This window comes from Rhinatrema bivittatum, chromosome 16, assembly GCF_901001135.1.
Source record: "Rhinatrema bivittatum chromosome 16, aRhiBiv1.1, whole genome shotgun sequence".
Lineage (NCBI taxonomy): Eukaryota > Metazoa > Chordata > Amphibia > Gymnophiona > Rhinatrematidae > Rhinatrema > Rhinatrema bivittatum.
This window is the reverse complement of record NC_042630.1, coordinates 9,565,243-9,591,291: the sequence shown is the minus strand read 5'-3', so window position 1 is coordinate 9,591,291 and position 26,049 is coordinate 9,565,243. Positions and strand designations below refer to the sequence as shown.

The 26,049-nt window shown below is 52.3% G+C and overlaps 2 protein-coding genes across 3 annotated transcripts; both read left to right on the top strand.

Moving 5' to 3' along the window:
* The first annotated feature begins 83 nt into the window (after positions 1-83).
* CCNB1IP1 (cyclin B1 interacting protein 1) lies at positions 84-11,794 on the top strand. The gene is made up of 3 exons (XM_029581559.1): positions 84-1,303; positions 9,236-9,569; positions 10,753-11,794. The coding sequence occupies exons 1-3, from the start codon at positions 1,007-1,009 to the stop codon at positions 10,944-10,946; spliced, it is 825 nt and encodes a 274-aa protein (XP_029437419.1). The 5' UTR covers positions 84-1,006; the 3' UTR covers positions 10,947-11,794.
* Positions 11,795-13,873: 2,079 nt separating this feature from the next.
* On the top strand, positions 13,874-25,690 carry TTC5 (tetratricopeptide repeat domain 5). Of its 2 annotated transcripts, XM_029581161.1 has the most exons (10): positions 13,880-14,076; positions 14,726-14,858; positions 15,442-15,653; positions 15,924-16,074; positions 16,237-16,328; positions 16,733-16,789; positions 20,205-20,351; positions 20,831-21,045; positions 21,598-21,739; positions 24,784-25,690. In XM_029581161.1, exons 1-10 carry the CDS (start codon positions 14,035-14,037, stop codon positions 24,901-24,903), a joined length of 1,311 nt encoding a protein of 436 aa, XP_029437021.1. In that variant the 5' UTR covers positions 13,880-14,034; the 3' UTR covers positions 24,904-25,690. The 2 variants fall into 2 exon arrangements, with proteins under 2 accessions (XP_029437023.1, XP_029437021.1); XM_029581163.1 differs by lacking the exon at positions 24,784-25,690 and having other exon boundaries at positions 13,874-14,076; positions 20,831-21,084; positions 21,598-21,731.
* Positions 25,691-26,049: the final 359 nt, after the last annotated feature.

Here is a 26,049-nt window from a genome sequence, read left to right as displayed (position 1 = left end):
GATACTAAACTCCGCCCAATTTCCCCCGCCCCCGCCATCCGTCTGGGAAAGCGATTGGCTAAAAAAAGAAAGCTGAAGCCCTGCCCGCTCCATCCTTTCCCGTTTCCTCCCCAGTCTACATCAGAATCTACGGGGGCCGAGGCGCTTCCGCGAGCCCTGCCCCTCCTCCGAACGCTTGTCCGGCCTTGGTGGGCGGGCACAGGCGGCAAGACTGTGGCCCGCACATGCGCGTTTCTTCCACTTGAATATCCCAACGGCCGTTTTATTTTAATTTTTTCCTCCTCCCCCCAAGGGCGGGTTTTGGTTTTTTTTCCCGCGCTTTTATTAATATTTCGTTGAACTATTTCGAATTCCGTCAGGAATTTTTGTCTGGGGAAATTTAACAAAGAAATTACTTTTTCTGTATTTCGAACTTTTGCCTTTTTTGTGGGTGGGGAGGGTGAGAAAGACTTGGACCTTGCTTCTTGTTCTTCACCCGAGGGGTATCCAATATTTTGTCAGTTTAATTTGAAAATAAAAAATACTTGGCCGTTGACATGCCCATATAGGTTATATTTTATTCAGCTAAACAAATCCTCAAAAAAACGTTTTCAATTAGGAAAACTGAGGTGGGGATAAAATTAATGAAAGACGTATCATTTTATTAAAAAGGAATAAGTGGCAGTTGTTTTATTTTCTCTTTTTCTGCTACAGCCAAAGCCTTGGTAGTCACCCCCCTTTTTTGGGTGGTGGTGTTGGGGTATTGAGGTGGTCAGGGCTGTGATTTCCAGGGTTACTGAGAGTTCGACGTAGGGTCAACCTGCGGCCATTACTGGGGAGTTTGTGGGGACGCAGGCCTGGGTCACTTAAAAGACGGGCACAGGGTCCAAGTGCTGCCATTCCGGTTTTTTATTTCTTTATTTTTTCGTGTGGGGAAGTTACGAGTTTGGGCGGGGGTCACCGGGAGTTTGATGTGCGTGCGGGCCCAGTTGGGCGCCATTTTGAGCTTCTTCCGCCCTGCTGCCTGATGGCCGCCTGCGAAGACCTGTTGCTCTGCAACTACCGCAAGTGCCGGGTGAAGCTGTCGGGCTACGCCTGGGTCACGGCCTGCTCGCACGTCTTCTGCGACCAGCATGGCAGCGGCGAATTCAGCCGCTCGCCGGCCGTCTGCCCCGCCTGCAACAGTGCCTTGTCCGGCAAGCTGGACATTGTCCGGACTGAGCTCAGCCCTTCTGAGGAGTACAAGGCCATGGTGCTGGCGGGCCTGCGGCCAGAGGTCATCCTGGACATCAGCTCCAGGGGCTTGGCCTTCTGGACCTACCAGGTAAAAGCGTTAAACCTATGCACCTCCTGCAAGTTATGACTGCCACTGAGAGCAAAACCAGTCAGCTGTCGCCTTGGGTGGTGAAAATGTACATGAATGATGGGGTTAGAGGACAATAACGCTAGATTGTTGTCTTGAGGGCACAGAAAGACTTTTTAGAACCTTACAAGCCATTTTCTGTGCTAATAAACTGCTTTTTTAGGTCTTAGCCTACGAGACAGCATAGCGATAGAGACTATAGCGGCAAACTGTCAGTCTGTGGCCTAATATACGGACTGATTTCTTTAGGGGACACTCACATTGTTGCTTTGGGGGTCTTACCATACAAGCAGTTACTACTTCTCAAGGCAACATGGCTGGTTCCTCTTATACAGTCCCGTCATATTTCTTGGCAGTCACGCAATAAGCTAATTTAAAGGTACCTGAGCAGGTTCCCTCCTTGGAGACAATATGCTGGGAGTTACATTTGAATAGCATCTTTGGAGTGCTTAGCAGTTACCTCTGCTGTCAAATAATAGCACACTATGGGACCTCCTAACTTCATACAAATGCAAGAAGGTTTGTGGGGGGGGGTTTTTCCATTTTTTGAGCAAAAATGCTTCTGCTGTGGAGCTTGTAGGCAGAGATATTGGGGGGGATTTATAAGAACCGCCATACTGGGTCACACTAAAAGTCCATCAAGCCCAGTATCTGCTTTCCAGCTATGGACAATCTAGGTCTCACGCACCTGGCATAGGTTCATTAGTGGACAAAAAGTGGATTCTTTGGAGGTTGTGATTGGACAGCATAAATACTCTCCAAAAAAAGATGTACAAGAGTTTGTGAGACCTCAAAGGTATCTTCTACATGATCCTGAAAGCTCCTCATCTTTGGTAATGTATTTGTTAGTCCAATAAAAGGCAGAGCAAGGATCTCCAGATATTGGGGTCTTTTGGAGGACTACGACAGAGGACATGCCCAAGGGAGCTGCCAGCTTGGGTAACAGATTAGGAACAGTAGGAGCTGAAAAAGATCCCTAGTGGTATATGCCCAGCCCTAAAAGTGTATGTTTCAAGTCGGCAGTGCTACCAATCACTAATGCATTGCTAGGAGATAGAGCTGGGCCAGGAACAATCTGTGCATATTGTGGATCTAAAAACCTGGCTTTCCCTGTACGTACCAGGATCAGTCCAGGACACCTGGGTTGTGACTCCGCACCAGTAGATGGAGACAGACTAAAACTTGTGGGCGGAGCATATATGCCCCTGTGCCAGTCACAGCCCCTCAGTCTTACTCTGTCTCCAGTAGGTGGTGCAGGTCTGGTCACAGCCCTGTCGGGCCTGATTCTGTGTGGTTAGTCAGGTTCGCTTTTGTGGTTGATTTTATTAGGCCTACCTTGGTTTTTTTCTTCAAATTGGGTTTTATTTAATCTTGTTTAATTCTAGTCCCAGTTGCCCTGCCTCCCTGGGGAGTTGAGAGGTCCTGAGGGGACTACCCTCCCCAGGTTGAGGCCGCTGCTAGGGTTGAGGACCCGGCTGGACTAGTAGCAGCGTCAGGGGTGACACCGGGGAGCCCGGTTCACTCACCCCTGCAGGACATAGGGCTTTTCAGCACCTGGGACAGCGTTTTTTCTTATTTAAAAAAAAAAAAAAAAAGTGTTTTTACTTTTGTTTTCAGTCGGCTCTCCGTTCCCTGGCGTTGCGCTCCGTTCCGCTCGAGGGGGGGCGTCTTCGGCAGGGGGGAGGTCGCCGATTTTCGCCGCGTTGAATTTCTGTGTTTATTCGGCGTCCCTCAGTGCTTTTCGGCGCGTCTTTGGTTTCCCGCGGTTTTTTGCAGGGCCGCGCGGCTCGCAGTGCAGGGCCTGCGACTCGGCGCGCGCGCGTCTCTCCCGGGACGGGCTTTGCTCGGCCTGCGTCCCGGGAGACGAGGGATCGTCGGCGGCTCCTCGGGGGGCCCGTTCCCGGGTCGCGCGATCGCCGTCGCAAGGGGGGGGTCCCCCTGATAGGCCTCCTGACCCGTTCCTGGTCAGCGCGGGGAATGGCGGCCATTTTGTCTACCGGCCGGGTAGCTTCGCGGGGAAACGGTGGGGGCCTCGGTTTTACCTCCTACGCTTTCCCCGCAGCGGGGTGCAGCGGTGGAGGTCCCTTCAGAGGGGCCCCAGTCCCGGGGGCATTCGGAAAGCGACGCAACGGATTCGGGCAAGTTTTCTGAAGATTTGGCGCTTTTGCTGCGCCGTTATAAGCGCAGCAAGCGCAGACGGGGGGACGCCTCGCGTTCAAGGGTCCACCGGTCCCCGCCGCAGAAGAAGATGGCAAGGAGGGTGGCGAAGACCACCCAGAGAGCGGCCTGGGGCAAACGGCTTCCCCGAGGGGTGCCGCAGAACTCGGATTCCGAAGATACCTCCGGGGCGGACACAGAGGCCTCCGAGGAGCCCCTGCCTGGGGCCGGGACGGCAGCAGCAGATGGCTCGGCGCAGCCCAGTACAGGTAAAGGAGCGCAGGCCGTCGACGGGGATGACCCCAAGGTGGTGCGTCTGTTCCGCAGAGAGGAACTGTCGCCACTCATTCCGGCCATTCTCCAGGAGCTGGGGATTGAGGCTCCTCCGGTGGTGGTCCGCCAGGAGGCAAATATGGATCCTGTTCTGATTGGGTTCACAGGGCCGGCGGTCGTTTTTCATTTTTTCGTCCACGGATATCCTCTTCAAGGAATGGGATACTCCGGAGTTAGGTCTGAAGGTCAGCAAGGCCATGGACAAACTTTACCCTTTGCCGGAGGACGCGCTAGAGCTCCTCCGACTCCCAAAGGTGGATTCGGCAGTGTCAGCTGTCACGAAGAGGTCTACCATCCCGGTCACGGGAGCGACAGCCCTCCGGGATATTCAAGACCGTACGTTGGAGGTTCAACTCAAAATATTTTTGAGGTTTCTGCCCTAGGGGTGCGTGCCGCCAGTTGCACAAATTTTGCTATGCGTGCTAGTCTGCGCTGGACTCAAGTCCTGCAGGCGAATGCGGGTCTCTCTTCAGAGGAGGCTTCCCAAGCTGACAGATTGGAGGCGGCCATTGCCTATGGCGCGGATGCATTCCATGATCTTTTGCGCACCTCAGCTAGGTCCATGGTGGCAGCGGTGTCGGCACGTCGTCTCCTTTGGCTGCGCAATTGGGCAGCGGATGGCTCTTCCAAGGCTCACCTCGGGGCTTTTGCCTTTTAAGGGGACATTGCTGTTCGGCAAGGAGTTGGACGATTTGATGGTTTACCTGGGGGAGAACCGAGCGTTTAAGCTGCCGGAGGATAGGACCCGGTCGAGATTTTCCTTTTCAGGCAGAGCCCGGTTCAGGGGGCCCAGGAAGTCTAGGCCACAAAGATCCTCTGGACCCTAGGCCGTCTTCCTCTCGGTACACCCGGTGGCAGCAGTCCTTTCGGGGCAAACGTTTTGGCCGGCAAGGAGGGGCCCCGTCGGGTGCGGGGTCCAAGCCTTCGCAATGAAGTTCGGCCGGCCCATCCCTCGTCGCGTCCTCGGCACGCTGTTCCAAACGTGGGGACGCGTCTATCCTTATTCCTCGAGGAATGGGCCAGCGTGACATCGGATCAATGGGTCCTCGACGTGATAAAACATGGCTACGAGTTAGATTTGGCTCGCATCCCAACGGACAAATTCCTGGTCTCACCCTGCAAGGATCCCAAGAAGAAGGCGGCGGTGCTAGATACCATCCAAAGACTAGAAAGACTGGGAGCCATCTCGCCGGTTCCGGCCGCTCAGTACGGCAAGGGCCGGTACTCCATTTACTTCTTAGTCCCCAAGAGAGACGGCACTTCCGCCCAATTCTGGATCTGAAAGGAGTCAACAGATGCCTTCGAGTCCCTCACTTCAAAATGGAGACCCTTCGGTCAGTGATCGCGTCAGTGCGTCCCGGCGAATTCCTGGCGTCCCTAGATCTCACAGAAGCATACCTTCATGTGGAAATTCAACCAGCGTTTCAGCGGTTTCTGAGGTTTGGCATTCTGGGCAGGCACTTCCAGTTCCGGGCGCTTCCGTTCGGCCTGGCGACAGCGCCTCGGACATTCACGAAAGTGATGGTGGTCGTGGTGGCGCAGTTGCGGCGGGAAGGCCTGCTGGTTCACCCTTACCTCGACGATTGGCTGAGCCGGGCGAAGTCTCAGAGTCTGTGTCGGCAGGCGGTGGCCAGGGTGTTACAGCTCTTGCAGTCCCTGGGCTGGGTGGTCAACTTCAACAAGAGTTATCTCGAACCCTCTCAGTCCTTGGAATATCTTGGAGCCCTGTTCGACACGTAGCGAGGCAGTGTGATTCTCTCGCAGGACCGGATATGCAAACTGCAGTCTCAGGTGCTACGTTTTTTGTCGCTACACCGGCCACGAGTCTGCGATTACCTGACGGTTCTGGGGTCTATGGCATCCAAGCTGGCGTTAGTCCCTTGGGCGTTCGCTCATCTATGGCCGCTGCAGTCCTCATTGCTTTCCCGCTGGAAACCGGTTTCCGAGGATTTCTATCTACCTCTACCTCTCGAGGGGCAGGCGTGATCCAGCCTGAGCTGGAAGTCGGTTCAGGGTCTGTGGTCAGAGTCGCAGACCCGGTGGTCTATCAACCGGCTGGAGACCAGAGCGGTCCGTCTGGCGCTGCAAGCTTTTCTACCCCTCGTGCGCGGACAGGCGGTCCGGGTATGGTCGGACAACGCTACCACCGTGGCTTACATCAATCGCCAGGGAGGGACAAGAAGTCCTCTAGTGGCGGAGGAGGCGCGGCTCTTGATACTCTGGGCAGAACGGCATCTCAGCCATCTCGTGGCTTCCCACGTAGTGGGAATCGACAACGTCCAGGCGGATTTTCTCAGTCGTCACCGCTTGGATCCCGGAGAGTGGGAGTTGGCGGACGAGGCGTTTCTCTTCATTCGCCGGACTTGGGGAATGCCCCACATGGATCTGATGGCCACCTGGCACGACGCGAAGGCTCCGCGATTTTACAGTCGACGTCGCGAAAGGGGAGCAGAAGGAGTCGACGCGTTGGTGCTTCCCTGGCCGGTGGATGTGCTTCTCTATGTGTTCCCACCGTGGCCCATGATCGGAAAGATCCTACGGCGCATAGAATTGCATCCATCCAATGTGATCATGGTGGCGCCGGAGTGGCCACGCCGTCCGTGGTTTGCGGACCTGGTCCAGCTGTCAGTGGCCGCACCCCTTCGTCTACAGGGATTCCCGGGGTTCCTTCGTCAAGGCCCCGTCTGTTTGGAGGATGTGGCTCACTTTTGTCTCGCAGCATGGTTTTGAGAGGTATCGGTTTGAAGAGAAAAGGCTATTCGGATGCGGTCGTTGCTACGTTGCTGAGATCCAGAAAACAGTCTACGTCCCTAGCTTATGTTCGGGTCTGGGTAGTTTTTGAGGAATGGTGCATGGAGTGGGGCCTAGACCCCACTTCCGCTTCTATTCCCGATATTCTGGCTTTTTTTCCAGGCGGGGCTCGCCGAAGGTTTAGCGTGTAATTCCCTTCGGGTTCAAGTGGCGGCGCTTGGCTGTTTGCGTGGTAAGGTCCGGGGGATCTCTCTGGCTCTCCACCCGGATATCTCCCACTTTCTTAGGGGGGCTAAGCACCTCCGTCCTCCGTTGCGGCCCCCTTGCCCGTCTTGGAACCTCAACTGGGTACTCTCAGCCTTATGCTCAGTGCCGTTTTGAGCCCCTGAAACGTTCTACGCTCAAGGATTTCACCTTGAAGACCGTATTCCTAGTGGCGATTGCATCGGCCCGTCGTGTTTTCAGAATTACAGGCGCTGTCCTGTAGGGAGACCTTCTTGCTCATCTCCGATTCGGTGGTCTCCTTGCGGACGGTTACCTCCTTCCTTCCTAAGGTCGTGTCGTCGTTCCATTTGAATCAGTCAATTGAACTTCCCGCTTTCTCGGTTGCGGAGTCTTCGGACCCGAAAACAAAAGACTTGAGAAAACTAAATGTGCGGAGGTCCCGGCTTCGCTATCTGGAGGTTACTAATCCGTTTCGGGTGACGGATCATCTGTTTGTGTTAACTTCGGGTCCAAAGAAAGGTGCTGCGGCGTCCCGCACGACAATTGCCCGTTGGCTCAAGGAAGCCATTGGTTCTGCGTACATTCTGTGCGGAAAATCGCCGCCGGTGGGTCTTCGGGCTCATTCGACACGCTTTGCAGGGCGGATACCTGGAAGTCGTTGCATACCTTCATTAAACATTGCCGGTTGGATGTTCAGGCTACTGAAGCTGGGGGTTTTGGAGAGAGGGTACTCCGAGCGGGACTCTCTGCTTCCCACCCTCAGTAAGTTAGCTCTGGTACATCCCAGGTGTCCTGGACTGATCCTGGTACGTACAGGGAAAGGAAAATTAGTTTCTTACCTGATAATTTTCGTTCCTGTAGTACCAAGGATCAGTCCAGGATCCCGCCCGCAGTGTTGCGTTATAGTAACGGAGAGTCCGCTCATTATTGTGTTTTTCAGTACGCTGATCCATTCGCTCTCCCGGTTGGGGAGTCTGGTTCCTGTAGGGGTGTTGGTTTTCTTTTCCCTACCAAGTTGTATGGTTAGCTATGGTTGCCTTTTGGCTTTTGTCTACTTTGACATTACGTATGACTGAGGGGCTGTGACTGGCACAGGGGCATATATGCTCCGCCCACAAGTTTTAGTCTGTCTCCATCTACTGGTGCGGAGTCACAACCCAGGTGTCCTGGACTGATCCTTGGTACTACAGGAACGAAAATTATCAGGTAAGAAACTAATTTTCCTTTTTAATTGTGCCTCCATAAGTTCTAGTTAATGTTTCGGTTTTATTTTAGCGCTCTATAATTTTAGGATAACCGATTATGTCTATAATTATCTTACTGTTCTTAGCTCAAATTAATGTATTTTATTGACATTAGTACTTATTTTATATTTCTTTGTTAATTTTAGTACCGTTTTAGAATTATACATTGTTCTCTTAACTGTTTAATAGTATTTATTAGGGATGTGAATCAGGTCCAGAATCATAATCGTGGGATTGGGATCGGAATCATAGCCATTTTTTTATCGGCTGTGACCAATCCTGATCCCGATAAACTCACCCCGACCCCTAAAATCAAATTCTATAGAATCCCCCCACCCTCCCGAGCCCCCAAAACGTTCTTTAAGTACCTGGTGGTCCAGCGGCCCTCCCAAAAAAAAAAACTTTTTTAAAGTACCTGGTGGTCTAGCGGGGATCCTGGGAGTGATCTCCCGCTCTCGGGCTGTCGGCTGCCCCTGTCACATGGTAGGAGCTATGGACGGACGGCGCCATCTTTAAACATGGCGCGGGCCATCCATTGCTCCTAACATGTGACAGGGGCCGGCCAATGGCACCGGTAGCCCCTGTCACATGGTAAGGGCAAAGGGCCATCAGCGCCATTTTGTTTACTGGCAGCCGACAGCCCGAGAGCGGGAGATCGCTCCCGGGAACCCCGCTAGAACACCAGGTACTTTAAAAAAAGTTTTGGGGGGGTCGGGAGGGTGGGGGATGCTAAACAATTAGATTCAAAGGGTTGGGGATGGGTTTGGGATGTGTTCCCTTTGTCCCCTCCCCCCAAACAGATACGAAAACCACACGAACCATTCGTGGGGTTTCCTATCTGTTTCGGGGGGGGCTTCGATATCTGATGAATTTTGAAATATCGTACCGATATTTCAAATCGTCAGAAAAACGATTCACATCCCTAGTATTTATTCACTGTTTTATGTTTACTCATTGTAAACTGATGTGTTGGATTTTCTGATATGTCGGTATATAAAAAGTAATAAACTATAAAACATTACAGTTTGCAAAAAATCCATGATTAATATGGTTCCTAGAGTTCTGCCCTAAGGGACTGGAAGGAAAGAAGAAAGAGGAACAGAGAGGGGGACTGGAAAGAAGTAACAAAGGCATCAAGATGTTCTCTTGACCTCTTCTGAGGTTTATTTTGTCTCCCTGGCAGGTGTACCAGGAGCGGCTGTATCAGGAGTATACTTACAGTAAGGCCGAAGGCCACCTGAAGCAGATGGAGAAGGTGTATACCCAGCAGGTGCAGAGCAAGGACATGGAGCTCACAGCCATGAAGGGGGAGGTCACTTCCCTGAAGAAGGTGCTGGAGGAATACAAGAAGAAGTACAGCGAGGTATCTGAGAGACTCATGGAGAGGAACCGCCAGTACCAGAAGCTGCAGGGCCTCTATGACAGCCTCAGGCTGCGGAGCATCGCTGCAAGCAACCAGGAGTCTGACGAAAACAATTGTGCAGCACATCAACCACGAGTCTTCGGCTTCCCACTAGGTGAGAAAGAAGAGGTCACCTAATGACGTGACAACCCCCCCCCCCCCCCTCCAGTAAACACAGATTTGAAACTACCTCAGTTGTGTGCATCCACGCTTCTGATGATGCTCCTCATTTGGATCCTTCTGGCTCTGAGTTGATTAAGGCAGTGTTTTGCACACTTAACCAATCTGGCGTTCAGGATATCCATAATGAATATACATTAGAAAGATTTGCATACATCAGAGGCCCAATTTCTACAAGTCTGTCTCAGGCATATCCTCACTTTTAATTTAACTCAGGTATATTATGTACATACTGTTATATCTATAGTTCTGTCTCTTAAAATTCTTGCCTAGGTCACCTTCAACCCCCCAAGTTTTTCCAGACCCCTGTTACATGTAACTTTATACTTTCCCTCTTCTGTTGCAATATATTTTATCTCCCTGTTATCTGTAAACTGATGTGATATGCCTATGAACGTCGGTATATAAAAGTTTTTAAATATTTATTGTCTGTATCCAAAAACCAGACTGATTAGGTGTGCCTCCAGAACCGAGTTGGGAAATGTTGGATAAGGGAATTCTGCTTAGAAGTATATTGTACCTATTGTTGGGGTTGCCAGTGGCTCTAAGTCACCTTGAACTAAATGAACTAGTTCTATTTTTACTCTGTTCCATCTATGGGATTATCCAGACAAATGGCAGCTAGAAATCCATAGAGGTAATGAAACAAATAGCCTGGCACCATTTTATAACCTTTCTCCTTCATGATCCTAGAATTGGTATTGCATTATATCTAAGCAGGTCATTGCAGCATGCACTGTCCCGTGTCCTCCAAGAACTCGTTCAGCCTCCTTTTCAGTGGGTCCATACATATGGTTAGGGTAGCTTTCTCTGGAAGTACCTTCTGCAGTGTTAGCCTTCTAAAAAGCTCATTCCTTTCAAGATACTGAAGCCTGCATTTTTCTGGTCTCGGATAGTCTTTCTCCTCTCTTTTGTTTTCTTAACTGCCTGGTAGTAAAAATGAGGCCTCTTCTGATATCTTTCTGTTTAATTAAAAAAAAAATCTATTTATAGACACTCGATATTCTGCCTTTTACCAAGAATGGCCTCAAGGTGGATTACAACTATTTTAACAGTATTATTTGAAAAGGTAATCTCATCCATAACAGATATGGGTGTCTTTCCATCATTTCTCTCAGGAAACACGGTCAAGTTCCCTGCTGACATGACTCCCAAGAGGTCGGGTGAAGGAGACTTCCACGCCAGGCTCTTCTGCTCCTCCCCTGCACCGGCTGAGGTTGGCAACAGCTTCTTCAACTTCTCCTCACCGAACCGAGAGGTGGAGCAGTCGCATCCTGTAGCCAGACAGCCTTTCAAAGTGCTGAGAATGTGACACACAGACCCTTTCCTAGACGCTGGGGATACTTTAAGGCCGTAGCATTGACTGTCAGCCTGATAAACCTGATGACTCTCCCCATTTCAGCAAACCAAGGAATTCATTTATTTTCCTTTAAACCAGGCCATATAGCCCTGAAATAATCAACTAAGATGAAACTCTGTATTCTTGAATATCCTTGAAGGTGTGCGATCCGTAAAATGATGTTGGTAGTATGTGTGTCTCTATAGAAGTAAATGTCTCTGGGCCTAAGGTGGGTCCCACTGCTAGAGCAGGGAGTGCAGGTATGGGTAAGGGGATATCTCTCCAGACCCCACTACTGGAGGGGGAGTGTGTGTGTGAGACCACAGCCGTAAATGTTGCATGTAGAATGCTGCTGTCTCCTTGTAGACCAGCCCCTCTTCATGAATAGCGGTGTGGGCTGGCAGCCATCGGGGTTCGAGAACAGGACACCCTAGGTTTATCTTTCTGCCCTGTGACCAAATTTCATGCTGATGTATTTGGAAATGGCTTGTATATGTCCTTCTTTGCACTTAGAAAATACAAGAAACTGAAACATTACCTAGATTTTGCTCTAACTGCGTAGCATGGAGAAGTGCCACCGTGTTAGGGCGATTTGTGTGCTACAGAGGGTGAAATATTGTGATATCTGGACAATAAAATCTGAGTTAAAAAGATGTCTCTGAATTGGGAGGAAGTGCCAGTAGTGGGTAATACCTGTTGTGTTTTGTGGTGTGTTTTAATTTGTTTTGGTCTTTTGGCATTGATCAAACTCATCCAGAGGACAGAGGCATCTAAGTTGTGTTTTATGTTCAAAAATTAAAGTCCTGTATTTAAAACCTTGATTCTTGCTGTTGTCATAGTCTTTTTTTCCAGTAGAAAGAATATTCAGTAAAACACAATTGTGCGAGGGCTCACTCAAAAGAGTTTAAGATTTTATTTTCTTCCCGTTCCCTACCATGTTGTTATCATGTCTTTCGATAAAGCTTGTGCAAACTTTAGCTTATTTACTGCTGTTTCAGCCATGAAAGGGTTTGTTACAGGGAGTTCAATGGTTTGACAATGGCCAGCATCTGCCCCACTAAAAGTATACATGGGCTTCCACAGTACAGGCACATATAGGCAGTTTGGAGAGTGCATTTAGGTCAGGAGAGTCATATAACATAGTAGCACAGTAATGATGGCAGACAAGGACCAAATGGTCCATCCAGTCTGCCCAGTAAGCTTCTTATGGTAGCATCTGCCACACTGTGTAGGTAACCCCCAGGTTTCTCCTAAGGGTAGCAACGGCCGCTCTGTGCAGTTATCCCCAAGCCTTATGATAACCCATAAAAACTTTACTTCTAGCTTGCTTGAAAAATCATACAGTGCTGCTTGATGTGCTTTGGATATGGACTTGGCTGTAGAAGCCGTCCTGTGCTTTTTCCCTTATGTCTGCATAACAGTACCCTAGACCGTAAAAGTCAGGGCCCGAGTCGGTTGTCGAGTGAATCCAATTCCTTTTCCCCGCCCGCCGACAGCGATGTTGCATTTGCATGAAAGGCCTCAAGGCTTATTGGTTAAGGGTAGTAATCCCATGCCTTCTGTTCAGGTTAGTAACTCCTGCTCTGTATAATTACTTTCCTTATTTCTTTCTTTGTCTCCCTCGTTTTTAAGATACTCATTCCTGTGTTCCCTGTTTTGGGATTATTTATACTTCTTGAAAGCTCTTCTTTTTGCTTTCATTTTTTCAGCCACCTCTTTTTAAGAACCAGATCGTTTTCTTTTTCCTCTTGTTTACTTTTCTAACGTATGGATTTGTTGCCTTTGTAATAGCTCCTTTTAACTTGGCCCACTGTTCCACCTCACCCATTTCCTCCCAGTCTTCCAGTTCTTCCTCCAGGTACGTCACCATTTTGACAAAATCTGTATTTGTGAAATTCAAAACTCGGGTCTTTGACTTCTCTGTATCCTCTTCGCTATATCGAACCACACCATCTGATGATCACTGGTGCTCAGATGAGCCCCTACCCGAACGTTAGAAACCCTATCAGCATTAGTGAGCACTAGGCTGAGTATCTCACCCTCCCTCGTGGGCTCCATTACCATTTGTTTGAGCAGAGCCCCTTGCAGGGCATCCACTATCTCTCTACTTCTTGTAGATTGTGCACAAGGGATGCTGCACTCCACATCCAGCAGATTAAGATCTCCAATGAGCATCACTTCTCCATAAAAGATGGATGCGTGCAGCGAACGGCATGCGTGGGATTTTCAAAAGCATGCACGCTTTTTAGGTAGCGCGGCTTTGAAACTTCACTGCAAGAGTGTGCGGTAAAAGTTCCCACATACTTTGCAAATGTATTTATTTATTATTTAATAAAACATTTGTTTATCGGTTTATTGATTAAAAATTGCCCAAAGCCATGAACAGAAATTTAACACATGCATTCAAATTCATGGGATATTCAAAATATGCCCCCCAACTAGGAGGCTGCCATGTCCCCTTAAATCATCTTTTAAGTGCACACAATCGAATTTGCATACTAAAAATACCAGAAGCAACTCTAGCAAAAGCAGAGAGAGTCGCAGGGGCTAAAAATATTGGAGACTCCCACAAAGTGCAGAGGCTGAAAATAGCAGGGGAGACTCTAGCAAAAATGTGAGCACAGGGGCTGAACAGAAACTCTACAAAAGCTGAAAGTACCATGGCAGTCCCCAGGAACATACAAAAAGTGCAGGGGCTGAACATTTCTAGGGAAAGACCAGCAAAATGCAGAGACGGCAGGGCTGAGAATACCAGGGGAGATCCCTGGACCATGCAGACAGCGCAGGGTTCTGAAAATACTGGAGGATACTCCCAGGAAATACAGAGTGCGCGGAAGCTGAAAACAGCAGGGCAGACTCTAGCACAGGGGCTGCAAACCGACTGGAGAGGACCCCGGAACCTGCAGAGAAGGCAGGGGCTGAAACCAGCAAAATGCGGAGAGAGCAGGTGCAGGAGGAGCTTGCAGTGCAACGCACGGTGCCTGCTGTTCCCCCTCCCTGCCGCTAGAGGCCCCTGCAGCGCTGCCTTCCCTGCCCAGATCCGGGGCGGAGCAGCTGAGCCATGGCTGCTGAATCCGAGGCGGAGGTTACCCGGAGGCTGCAGGTACCGGCGCCGTCCCGCCTGGCCTTAGCAGGGGGCGGGGGACCCGGGGCCTGAGCGACAATGACAGGGCCCGTGCGCAGCTGGAAGGAGGGGGGCCAAGCCCTAGCCAAAGGCGATGTGTATGGGGGAGGGGGCGGGTGCCTTAGTCTCTGTCCCCTGCCCGTGGGGGGGTGCAAGGAGACAGATGCTGGCAGATGTTACTCCCAGCCCAAAACGGCTATGGTTTATTAAGCTAGCAAAATCAATGTCGTCCCCCCCCGTAACAGATGCAGGGGGCTGAGAAATGCAAAAGCATCACCCTTCACCTCTCTTTTTTTTTCAGTTCTGATTTTAATTGTTCCTTGGACAAGATATTTGAATATTCTTGTAAAGTTTTTTGGCTAGCACTGGCCGTGTTTATGTGGGTGGGGAGGCTGCACGTAATATAAAGCTGCAAGTTTACATTAGGAGTAGCTCCTCTACTACCGAAAACCGTACGAAGAAAAGGCAAGAATTACAAGTGAATGAATGCAATGGAAGGAATTCGTTAGATTTTTTTTTTTATTCTGATCTTTTCCTTTTGGGTGGATTTCAGGAGGAGGGGGATGGATGGAAGGGACAGAGACACAATTTGACAATTCATTTGCCCTCCCCCCCCCCGTCCTGGCAGGAGCTGGTGGCGGGGCTGTACCGATTCCGGGACACCTACTTTGAAACGCACAGCGTGGAGCAGGCGGCGAGGAAACCGCGGGACGTGGTGGAGGAGATGGAGAGGACGCTGAGGGAGCTGGAGGGGGCCGAAGGTAAGCGTGGAGGGTGCCCCGGGAATATTTTTCCTGTTTCCTGCCCAAAGGCCGCTGGCAAAGAACGCTTTATACATACACACACGACGGGATGGGTCATCTTTTCAGGATGAAACCATTCTGGGGGGGCCAGACAATTTAGACTCGCTGTAGTTCTAGTTGATCCCCGGGTGCAGTCTGACATACCCTCCCCAGATAATCTTACTAGGAGAAAGAGAAACAGGCGAGATGCTGGTGAAGAAGCGTCCACGACGGGCCGGACGGAGCGTGGGTGGAGAAGCTCAGGGACCACGCGTCTGAGGCCCTGGTTTGTTAGGTCTGCGGGTAGAGCTGGGGTGGTGACGAGGCACCCCGGGGCGCCTACAGCCCTGGTAACTCCCTCTCTCCTCTTGACAGCAGGGCTGGCGTTTCTGAAACCGGGTCCACGCAGAAGGAAAGCATAGCAGGTGGCACGTGGACCGTCAGCCCAATCCTTAAATCTTACGTGAACAATATAACGTAATAAATATCTGGCAGGCTTTCTCTCTCTCTCCTTCCCTACCTCTGGCCCTCTTGTCTGTCTCTCCCGCCCTTCCGATTCCAGGTTGCGCGAAGCACAGGGCCCCCTACCTGATGCTGAAGGGGAAGACGCTGAACGTGACAGCGGACTACAGCCCCCAGGCGGAGGAGGCCCTCTCCAGGGCCGTCAAGCTGGACCCGGAGCTGGTGGAGGGCTGGAACCAGCTGGGGGAGGTGTACTGGAAGAAAGGTGACGTTGGGGCAGCCCGGACCTGCTTCTCAGGAGCGCTCAACCACGTGAGTGCCCACGGCCAGGCAGAGACCAGGGACCGGGGGAGGGGGTGGGGGGTCGCGGTGCCGGCTGGACGTTCGGTTCACTTGATCCCAGGGGGCTAGCGTGACCTCGCAAGGCTTGCAGGCTTCAGATGGGGGGGTCTCCCGGCACTGCTTAAAAATATTTAATGTTCGTGAAAAGAAAACAAAAAAAAAAAAAGGAGTGGATTATTTTGACCGGATCGTTTATTCCGCAGAAAGCGCCCGTTTCTTCTTACCCCGTTCTCGTCTCAGTGCAGGAACAAGGTGTCTCTCCGGAACCTCTCCATGGTGCTGCGCCAGCTGCCCTGCCAGGACCCCGAGGAGCGCGCCCGGAACGTGGCCGACAGCGTCGCGCACGCCAAGGAGGCCGTGCAGATGGACGTGCAGGACGGCGCCTCCTGGTGTGAGTCCTGCTCCCGCCACCCTGGGAAGATGGGGGAGGGGGGGGGGGCGCCACCGTGCACCATGGCTGCCTGCGGTGAGGCAGAGGCAGCCTCCTGACGAAGAGACTGGTGAGGTGGCCTAATCCCTGCCCTCCCCCCCCCTCTCTCTCTCTGCCTCTCAGATATTTTGGGGAACGCCTTCCTCTCGCTGTTCTTCAACAGCGGACAGAGCCCTCGGATCTCCCAGCAGGCGCTGAGCGCCTACGCCCGGGCGGTGAGTGCTTCCTGCGCGATGCCTTAACTCGCTGCTCACAAACACACACGCGTGCGCGCATTGCCAGCAACGGTGACTGGCGCACGCGTGCCGCGTCTTACAGCCGCCGGCTTCTGTCCTCTGTCTCTCTCGCCCTCGCGTGAGAAGCGCACGCGACCACTGATTGCAGCGCTCGGCGCCGGGCACACGTGCCATGCACGGGCGATCCCACATCAGATCAGGTGGAGGCTTGTGCCTCTGGGCCCGGAGAGTTTCCATTTCAGCACAGAGCCTGCGTGAGGGGAGAGGAAGGAGCTGGGGGGGGGGGGGTCCTGGTACCAGCCTCTCTTGTACGAGCCCAGTCTTGCGCGGATTCAGGATCTGTGGTGTTTTTCTGATTTCTTCCTCCCTTCCCTTCACCGCAGGAGAAAGCAGACTGTACCGCAGCTTGTAACCCGGACCTGCACCTCAACAGAGCCACGGTAAGAGAGAAGCGCCTTCTCCTCCTCCTCCTCGGCAGAGCCTCCATCCCCAGACACCTTTCCTAAGCCGGACCTCTACCTCAGCAGAGCCTCAGTGGAAGAGGATCTGCCTCTGTTTGCAAAACCCTTCCAGGGCAAGGGAAGCAGATAAGCGACATTCCTGTTCGTACCCCAGATCAGTCCAGACAAGTGGGTTTTGCATCCCTACCGACCGATGGAGGCAGAGGATAAAAACTGCTGCCTTACCGAGAGAGCTTCACCTACTGCGTCTTTCAGTACCCAGAGTCTGGGATTGTGGGTCCCGGGTTCTATGGTGTCCACGCTGGAGGTGGTCCCGTGGGTGTTTGCTCGCACGCGGCCTCTCCAGAGGGGGCCTTTATCCCATTGGAATCTGCTGACAGAGGAGTTTCAGCTTCCCTTACTACTTCGGGGGAGTCCAGGCCCAGTCTCTTGTGGTGGCTGTCGCGTCCCAGTTTGGAGAGAGGAGTGGAGCTGGAGGTCACAGACTGGGTGGTAGTGGCCACAGATGCCAGCCTCGGGTTGGGGGGGGGGGGGTCAAGAACAGACGGCCCAAGGTTAGTGTTCGCCAAGGGAAGCGTCCCGGTCGATCACCCGATTGGAAACACGGCGGTTCGCAGGGCGTTACTTGCTTTCCTTCTGCGCATTCAGGGTCACGCAGTGCGAGTATTCTCGGGCAGTGCAACAACGGTGGCGGGACAAAGAGTTGTCTAGTGCCTCAGGAGGCCCAGGAGTTGTTTGTCTGGGCTAGCGGCATCTCACATGGCCGGAGTGGACAATGTGCAAGCAGCAGCTGGATCCGGGGGAATAGGAGTTGTCAGCGGAGGCCTTTGCCCTCTTCCGGGACAGGTGGGGCAAGCCTCAGTTGGGTTTCATGGCGTCTCGAGGAAATGCTAAGGTTTTTCAGTCCCAGGAGGAAGTTCGGCTCTGAAGGGACCAACAACCCTGGTTCAGCTTTGGCCAACGAGACTTCTACTGTACGTGTTTTCCCCTGTGGCCTCTTGCAGGTCGAGTGTTGCGTCGTATTGAGCAACATCTGGGAAGAATGATTGTTGCGGCGCCGGAGTGGCCGTGCCGTCTGTGGTTTGCGGGTCTGGTTCCGCTGGCAATAGATGGTCCCATCCGATGAGGTTACCTGCAGGGTTTGCTGCGTCAGGGGCCCATTTTTTTTTGGAGTGGGTGGGTCACTTTTGTCTAACGGCTTGCCTTTTCAGAGGAGGTGTTTTTGCTTAAAAGGGCATTTGGAGCCAGTGATTGCCACTTTGCTTCAGATTAGGAGGCCGTCCACTTCTCTGGCGTTTATCCGAGTGTGGAGAGTGAGTCATGGTGTTTGGAGAACGATCTTGAGCCTTTGCAGGTGGACTTTTCTCAGGTCGGCATTTTTTTGCAAGACGAATTAGCAAAGGGATTGGCCTATAATTCGTTCCGAACACGGGGTAGCAGCTTGGGCTGTTTTTTGAGGGAAGCTCCAGAGGGAGGCCATTGGCGTCTCCTCCGGACATCGTGTGTTTTCTTAAGGGGGCGAAGCACTTGTGCCCGCTGGTTCGTAGGATGTGGCCATCGTGGAACCTTAATCTGGATCTTCGGACGCTCTGTGGATCTCCCTTTGAACCACTGAGAAGGGCGCCTTTGAAGGATCTCACCTTGAAGACCATTTTCTTGGTGGTGATTTGTTCAGCTAGGCGGATTTCAGAGCTTCAGGCCTTGTCATGCAGAGATCCTTTTCTACGGTTTCAGACGACGGAGTATCGTTGCATACGGTTCCTTCCTTTTTTTTGGCCGAAGGTCGTATCCTCATTGCAGACAGTGGACTTGCCGGCTTATCCACCCCTGACCTCGGATATGCCGCATGTGAAGGAGCTTCACTTGTTGGATGTTCGTTGGGCTCTGCTGCGATATCTTAAGGTCACCAATGACTTTCGGAGGTTGGATCATCTTTTTGTTTTGTTCAGTAGAGCAAGGAAAGGATGTAAAGCTTCTAAGAGCGTGATTGCGCGATGGTTGAAGGAAGCGATTTTTTTTTTTCGGCCTATCTCTGTAAGGGTTGATCGGTTCCAGAGAGTGCATTCTACCAGGACGCAGGCAGCCTCCTGGGTGGAGTGTCAGCTGGTATCTCCGCAGGAGGTTTGTCGGGCGGTGACGTGGTCTTCCCTGCTCACTTTTACTAAACATTACAGCCTGGATGTTTGGAGAAAGTGTGTTGGAAGCGGGTCTTTCAGCCCACCCAGTGTAGAGGGGCTTAGGTGCATCCCACTAGTACGGACTGATCCTGGGGTATGAACACGAAAAGAAAATTGGTTCTTACCTGCTAATTTTCATTCCTGGGATATCACAGGTCAGTCCAGAGGCCCATTCCCTGCTTCTGGATGCTGATACTGCTCTATTTTCAAAGATTGTATATATGTTAAACAGTTAGGGTTGGAAGTTTTCATTTTTCTTGTTGGAGATGTTGGGGTTCCAGGTTTGAAGGAGGCTCCAACTTTGATTCTCTGCTTGCCCCAGATGGAAATCATTTGGATTTTGGGGCATAGACATCTTGGCTTGGGTTCAAGTCAATACTGAGGGACTGCAGGTGGTGCTCTCGGTTATGTAGCAGTGCCTGAAAAGTTTTTATTCTCTGCCGCCATCTGCTGGTAGGGTTGCAAAATCCACTTGTCTGGACTGATCTAAGTATTCCAGGAATGAAAATTAGCAGGTGAGAAGCAATTTTCCTTTCAGTGTATTAGGAAAAGAGAGAGAGTGTGTGGGAGAGAGAGAGAAAGTGTGTGGGAGAGAGAGAGAAAGTGTGTGTGTGTGAGAGAGAGAGTGTGTGTGTGAGAGAGAGAGTGTGTGTGTGTGTGTGTGTGAGAGAGAGAGAGAAAGTGTGTGTGTGTGTAAAAACACCCTAATATTGAATAATATATAAAAGCAGAAAAATAATTTACAATGTATGTCTTTTCACGATTAGAGAGCTGGATAAACAAACTCCAAGCCTTCTTATGACTGTAAGAGAGGAATGTTGGCAGGGTGAGGGAGGCAATGCACAAGAAAGCTGAAGATGAGAGAATGCAACTCCGAGGTCCTGGAGGGGCTGACACCATTGTTTGTTTAGAGATGATGATAAACTCTTAACTGCCTCTGTTGAGGTGCTGCCTTCATTTTGTCCTCTCCATGAGTTTTTAACCCTTTAGTATTTGATTACCTTTCCCAAGCAATGTTTGTTTTGGACCAGAGGGCCCTTGCTTTCTTGCAGTGAGAAGGCTTCTGCTCCTGCCCCCGCCTTTGCTTTATCTATTAATAAGATGTCAGTAGGTGGACGGAAGGGGCGTGCACCTCTTATGTCAGTAAGAGGGGTGCAGCCTTGCTTGCATGCTGACGTGTATATTTTTCCTGTCTCTGTGGGGTCACATTTTCACAGCTGTATAAATACGAGGAGAGTTATCAGGAAGCACTGGAGGGCTTCTCACGAGCGAAACTGCTGGATCCTGCATGGCCAGAGCCAAAGCTTCGAGAGCAGCAGCTACTGGACTTTTTGGAGAGGCTGACGGGGCATCTAGATAACAAGGTATGAGGCGGGGAGATGCAGCCAGTCATCCAGGACAGGCAGAACATAATACAGGTGACATCTCTTACAGCGTAAGAGGCATCAGCCGAAGCAGCTGCTAACATACAGCAGGGTAGACACTGGGGAAAGGGGCAACAGACAGACAGGACAGACAGAACATAATACAGGTGACATCTCTTACAGCGTAAGAGGCATCAGCCGAAGCAGCTGCTAACATACTGCAGGGTAGACACTGGGGAAAGGGGCAACAGACAGACAGGACAGACAGAACATAATACAGGTCACATCTCTTACAGCGTAAGAGGCATCAGCTGAAGCAGCTGCTAACATACTGCAGGGTAGACACTGGGGAAAGGGGCAACAGACAGACAGGGCAGAATGAGCTGCTCTGTCAGCATGTCTTATGCTATAAGATGTCACATGAAGCAGCCCCTCACAGTACCACATGAACTATCATGTGACTTCCTCCCAACGTACAGGGAAAAGTGAAGGCCAAGAAACTGCAGAGCATGCTGGGAAGCCTGCGGCCCTCTCTGCTAGGCCCCTGCGGAGATGGGCGATACCAGGGCACCTCGGGTCAGAAGGTCACCCTGGAGCAGAGGCCGCTGAGCGCCCTGAAGCCTGGGGTTAACACGGGCGTAGTGGTGCTGGGCCGGGTCGTCTTCAGCCTCACGACAGAAGAGAAAGTGCCATTGTGAGTGACTCTGCTCTCTCACCCCGTCTCTGTCCTCCTGTAAGTCCACCTCGGATCACCCTCGTCCCGTCTGCCTTTGCCCCATTCTCATCTCTTTGTCTTGTTTTTTTATTTTTTTTTTTGCATGAACGTCTCCTTCATAGAAACATAAAACATGACGACAGATAAGGATCCTGCGGCCCTGTGTCCATCACCCTCTCTGAGTCTACCCCCTTTCACCCTCGTCCCATGACCCCTCGTTCTGCAGCCTCCTTTCTGTTGATACCTTGGAGGGATTTAAATGTCCCTCTCATCTCTCCCGTATCCTGCCAGAGTGTACGTGGCTAGATCGTTAAGTCTGTGCCCCCTCAGTCTGGGGTCTCCAGAATTATATGCAATACTCGAAAAGAAGCAGTGTCCCTTCCTTTCCGCTGCTGCCTAATCCTCTCCCTGTTGTAAGGTTCACTGATAAATTCCTGGGAGAGAATAAAATAAGAGCTGCAAACAAAGCTCCCTGCCCGCGGGTAACTCAGGCTGACGTCTCGCGTGACTGCGTTTTCTCTTCCCCCTCAGCACCTTTGGCCTGGTGGACTCGGAGGGCTGCTGTTTGGCTGTGATGGTTTATAACATGGTGGAGAGCTGGGGAGTTCTCATCGGGGACTCTGTGGCTGTCCCCGAGCCTCAGCTCAAGCAGCAAGAGATCCGCAGAGAAAAGGTGAGGAATCCCTGCGGCACCCCGAAACCCTGCCTCTTAACATGCACACGTATGCACACACAGAGAGACGTACACACACACAGAGAGATGTATGCACTCGCATGCACACACAGACACGTACGCACACGCGTGCACACGCACACACAGAGACACTTACGCACACGCGTGCACACGCACATACAGACGTACATACTCACATGCAGGCACACACAGAGACGTACGCACTCGCATGCAGACACACACGTCCAGACACGCACACAAAGAGACGTGCACACACACACAGCCACACCCTCAGTCCTGCCCTACAGTGCCCCCTGCTATACCTACATAAGAAATGCTATACTGGGTCAGACCAGAGGTCCCTCGGACATGGCCAATCCATGTCACACGTGCCCGGCAGGGTCCTAAAGAGCAGATCCAGGGATAAGCAGTGGCTTTTCCAAGCCTGCATGGCTAATAATGGTTTATGGACGTTTTCCTCCAGGAACCTGTTTAAGCTCTTTTTAAACCTCACTGTGCTACCTGCTTTCACCACTTCCTTCCATAGTGTAATTGTTGACCGAGTTTAGTTTTAAATGCGCTACCTGTCACCTTTGAGTGACCCCTAGTCCTAGTGAGGTCCGTGTTCAAAGCACGTTCAGCGCTGTTCAGCCGGATAAGCGGGGACTTAGGCAGTTAAGTAGCGACTGCTGAATACGTGCCCACGTTCAGCGGCTGCCGCTTAGCAGTGTAAGCCCCTTATTACGGGTAAAAGGTTAGCCGCATAAGGTGTGGGCAGGTCGGGGCAGAGCGAATTAACCATACGACTTGTGCGGCTTCCTGTTCGTACCCTGGGTCAGTCTGGACGAGTGGGTTTATGCCTCCCTTCCAGCAGATGGAGGCGCTGCTACATAACCCAGAGTGGCAGCTGCCGTCCCTCGGTATTTCTCTGTCTCCAGCAGAGGGTAGAGAATGTAAAACCTGCAGTCTGGAGTTGTTGGAAGGAGAAGATTTGGATAGGAAGAGGATTCGGCTCCCCGAGGTGTTGGATTCCTTCGAGGGCCCTCCCTCGGGTGGAGCGGGGGGGGGGGGGGAGGGGGTTGGTGAGCCCCCGTCAGGACTCGGCCCTGGTCCTCTCTCCCCCTCTGGGCCCCTCACACCCTCGGAGGGCCTGGCTCCTCAGCACCTGCTCTCCAGAAGCAGGGGACTACTCCTTTCCCCATTTCTTTCTGGCCTGTCTCTTAAAAAAAAAACTAAGAAGAGAGATTTGGAGCAGGGAGAGCGGCAGCCGCGGGCCTGAGGAGCGGGTAAGGGTTTTGTTTTCTGGAGGAGGGAGCGGGCCGAATTGCCTGCCTTCGTGGGAGTCTCAGCAGCGAGAGCCATCGCGTTGGCACGGTTTATTTTTACGCCTGACCGCGTCTGCAGGCCCGACCGCCCTGACGCGCCGGCTCCCTTGCAGCGCGACAAACGTTGTTGCGGCTGCGGTTTTAGGCAAGCTCGCCTCGACGCGGCCTCGTTTGGCTGCGAATGTTCCTCGGGGGGGGGGGGGGAGACAGGACCTCGGCAGGATCCCCTGGGGGGGGGGGGGAGTGGCGAGAAGGTGCAGGCGGCTGGGACGGCTCTGGAGGCCCCGGGGGGTGGGGGGGGGGATCAGAGGAGCCGGCTCTGGAGGCCCCAGGGGATGGGGGGGGATCAGAGGAGCCGGCGGGCATTTTGGCAGCACATGGAGAAGTGCCGGCTGCCATTTCTGAGCCCCGGGACTCCCCTCCCACCCTTTTTTCCCGGTTGGAAAGGACCCTGCTGGTGGCAGGGGACGGGGAGGGGCTCGGGAGGGAGCAGGTCAGGACTCTTCCTCCTCGGACCCGGAGGCGTTTTCCATGGGTTTTGTACTTCTCCTCCCTAAGGCTTATTTAGCCAGGAAGGAGTTAGGGGCAAAGAGGCCCTTGCCTGAGAAGTCCCGGACGGCCAAAACGGCGAGGGGGCCGGTGGAGTCCGGAGGGATCCTGTGCATGTTGGATGAGGCCCGGAGGAGGACGATTCATCAGGATGCGGTTCCGGTCACAGAAGGAGGTGACCCATGAGTGGGTCCGGCTGTTCTGGAGGGAGGAACTGGGTCCGTTGATTCCCCGGTGCTGGAGGAGCTCAGGATTAAGGCCACCCAGGAAGACTCGGACAAGGAAGGGGTGAACCCGGAATAGAGGGGCTTGGGTACATCCCACTCGTCTGGACCGATCCGGCGTACAAACAGGGAAAGGATCAGTCCAGAGGACCCGTCCTCTTCTGACGAAGGACTTCCTCGCTTCTGGAGATGGCTGAGCTGACTGTGCTGGCATCTGATCTTCTCGGAGTAGTGAGAAGTGTACATAGCTTGGTAGAGTTTTTGTGTTAAATCAAGGGGGCTCCAACTTAAGTCTCTGTTCGCCCAAGGGTTGTTGGGGTAGGTTAAGGTAGACGCCTTGGCTTGGGTACAGGTCAATACTGAGGGGACTGCAGGTGGCGCTCTTGGTTATGTAGCAGTGCCTCAGAGTTTTGTTCTCTGTCTCCATCTGCTGGTAGGGAGGTATAAACCCACCCACCTGGATGATCCGTGGTGCTTCAGGAATGAAAATTAGCAGGTAAGAGCCAATTTTCCTTTAGCCGCATAAGTTGTGCCATAGAGCAGGTCTAACCTTAGATGGTTAGACTTATCCGGCTAAGCGCTCAGGCATAGGCGTATATTCAGCAGCATAGCCCCGCCACTGAACGGACCTTGCCACTTAACCGGATAAGTTATTTAACCGGCCAGCTCTGAATATTGACCCCTGTGCTATTTGAAAGCGTAAACAACCGCTCCCTATTTACCCGTTCCACCGCATCCAAGATTTCATAAACCTCTATCATAAGGGCCACGAAATCTTTTCTGAGGGGTGGGGCAACCAGATCTGCGCACAGCACCCAAGGCGCGGTCACACCGTGGTTTGACGCGGGCGGTAAGATATCCTCTGTTTTGTGCACCTCACTCCTGCCCTGCTGCTTTATGATTATTCTCTGCTTTGTCTCTCTCTCTCTCTCTCTCCCCCCTCCAGACCTTCTCCTTCCGTAGCCTGCGAGTGGAGAGCCCCCTCCTGCTCGTGGTGAACGGCAAAGCTCAGGGCCCTGGGTGCCAGGCCTCCGCCACAGTGGTGTACAGCCCGCAGAGCGAATGACACAAGAAATCCTCCTCCTCTCCCTCTCACCGGAGCGCACGGGAGGGACGAGTGCGTCGCTGCGGGGGGGGGGGGCATTCAAGCCAGCTCCTGCCCCGGGAGGGGAGTCTGATCCCTCACCTCTCCGGGGTTAGTAAGACGTTTACCTGGATGAAACTTGACTTGGGAGAGGGGGACTGAGACGAAGGTGTGAGGGGACAGGAGTCAAGGACAGAAATTAGGAAAAAATACAAAGAGAAGCCTCTTGCTGTTTCTCTTACTTCCTCGCTCATCCTGGGTCTCCTTCTCCCTCTTCCTTTCCGTACTCTCTCCGCACCCCTCCTTCTTTCCTGTTCTCTCTCCCTCCTTTTCCTGTTTCTTCAGTCTGTGGCCTTTGCCCGAGCCTCCTCTCTTGTCTTTCCACCAGAAATGTTTCGGGGGCGGGAGGTGCATTTCAGACCCAGTGCTCGCTTCCCCGCGTCCTCCAGCCTCCTGATCCGTGTAGTTCCTGCTCCTTCGGCATTGCAAGGCCGGGGGAGCGTCAGAAAATCCGGGACCCGAACCGAAGTCTCCCCCCTCTCCAGGAATAGGGGGTGACCAGGCGGCTCTGCAGGTTTGAGGGAGGTCGCGCCCCCTAGGCCTGGATTCCCCACCCCCCTCCGGAAAATACTGACAATGTTTTTTGTTGTCCCCTCCTCCGCGTATTTATGAGAGAGGAGAATTTTCTCCCCTCTGTTTGATATTTATTTTTATAGTTTGTATACATGGACTCAGCCTTTATACTTTGCATTAAAAACCTGAAGCTGTAGCCCTTCGAGGTCTCTCTCTCTCTCTGCCGATGCGGATTCAGGAAACCTTGACAGGATAACAAAGTGAAAGGAAAATCTGAAGTATGGAAGAGGAATACCAGAGATGATTCCCAGGTTCTGGTGCCGGTCCGGGTTCCGGTTCATACCCAGATCAGTCCAGACCAGTGGGGTTACGCATCCCTACCAGCAGATGGAGGCAGAGAGGCTCTGCTACATAACCCAGAGCGCTACCTGCAGTCCCTCCGTATTTCTCTGTCTCCAGCAGATGGTAGAGGTGCAGTCCTGCAGTCTGACTGGTTTTAGTTAAAATTAAAAAGAAAGAAAGAATTTTGGATTTGACTGGTTGCTCCCTGAGGTG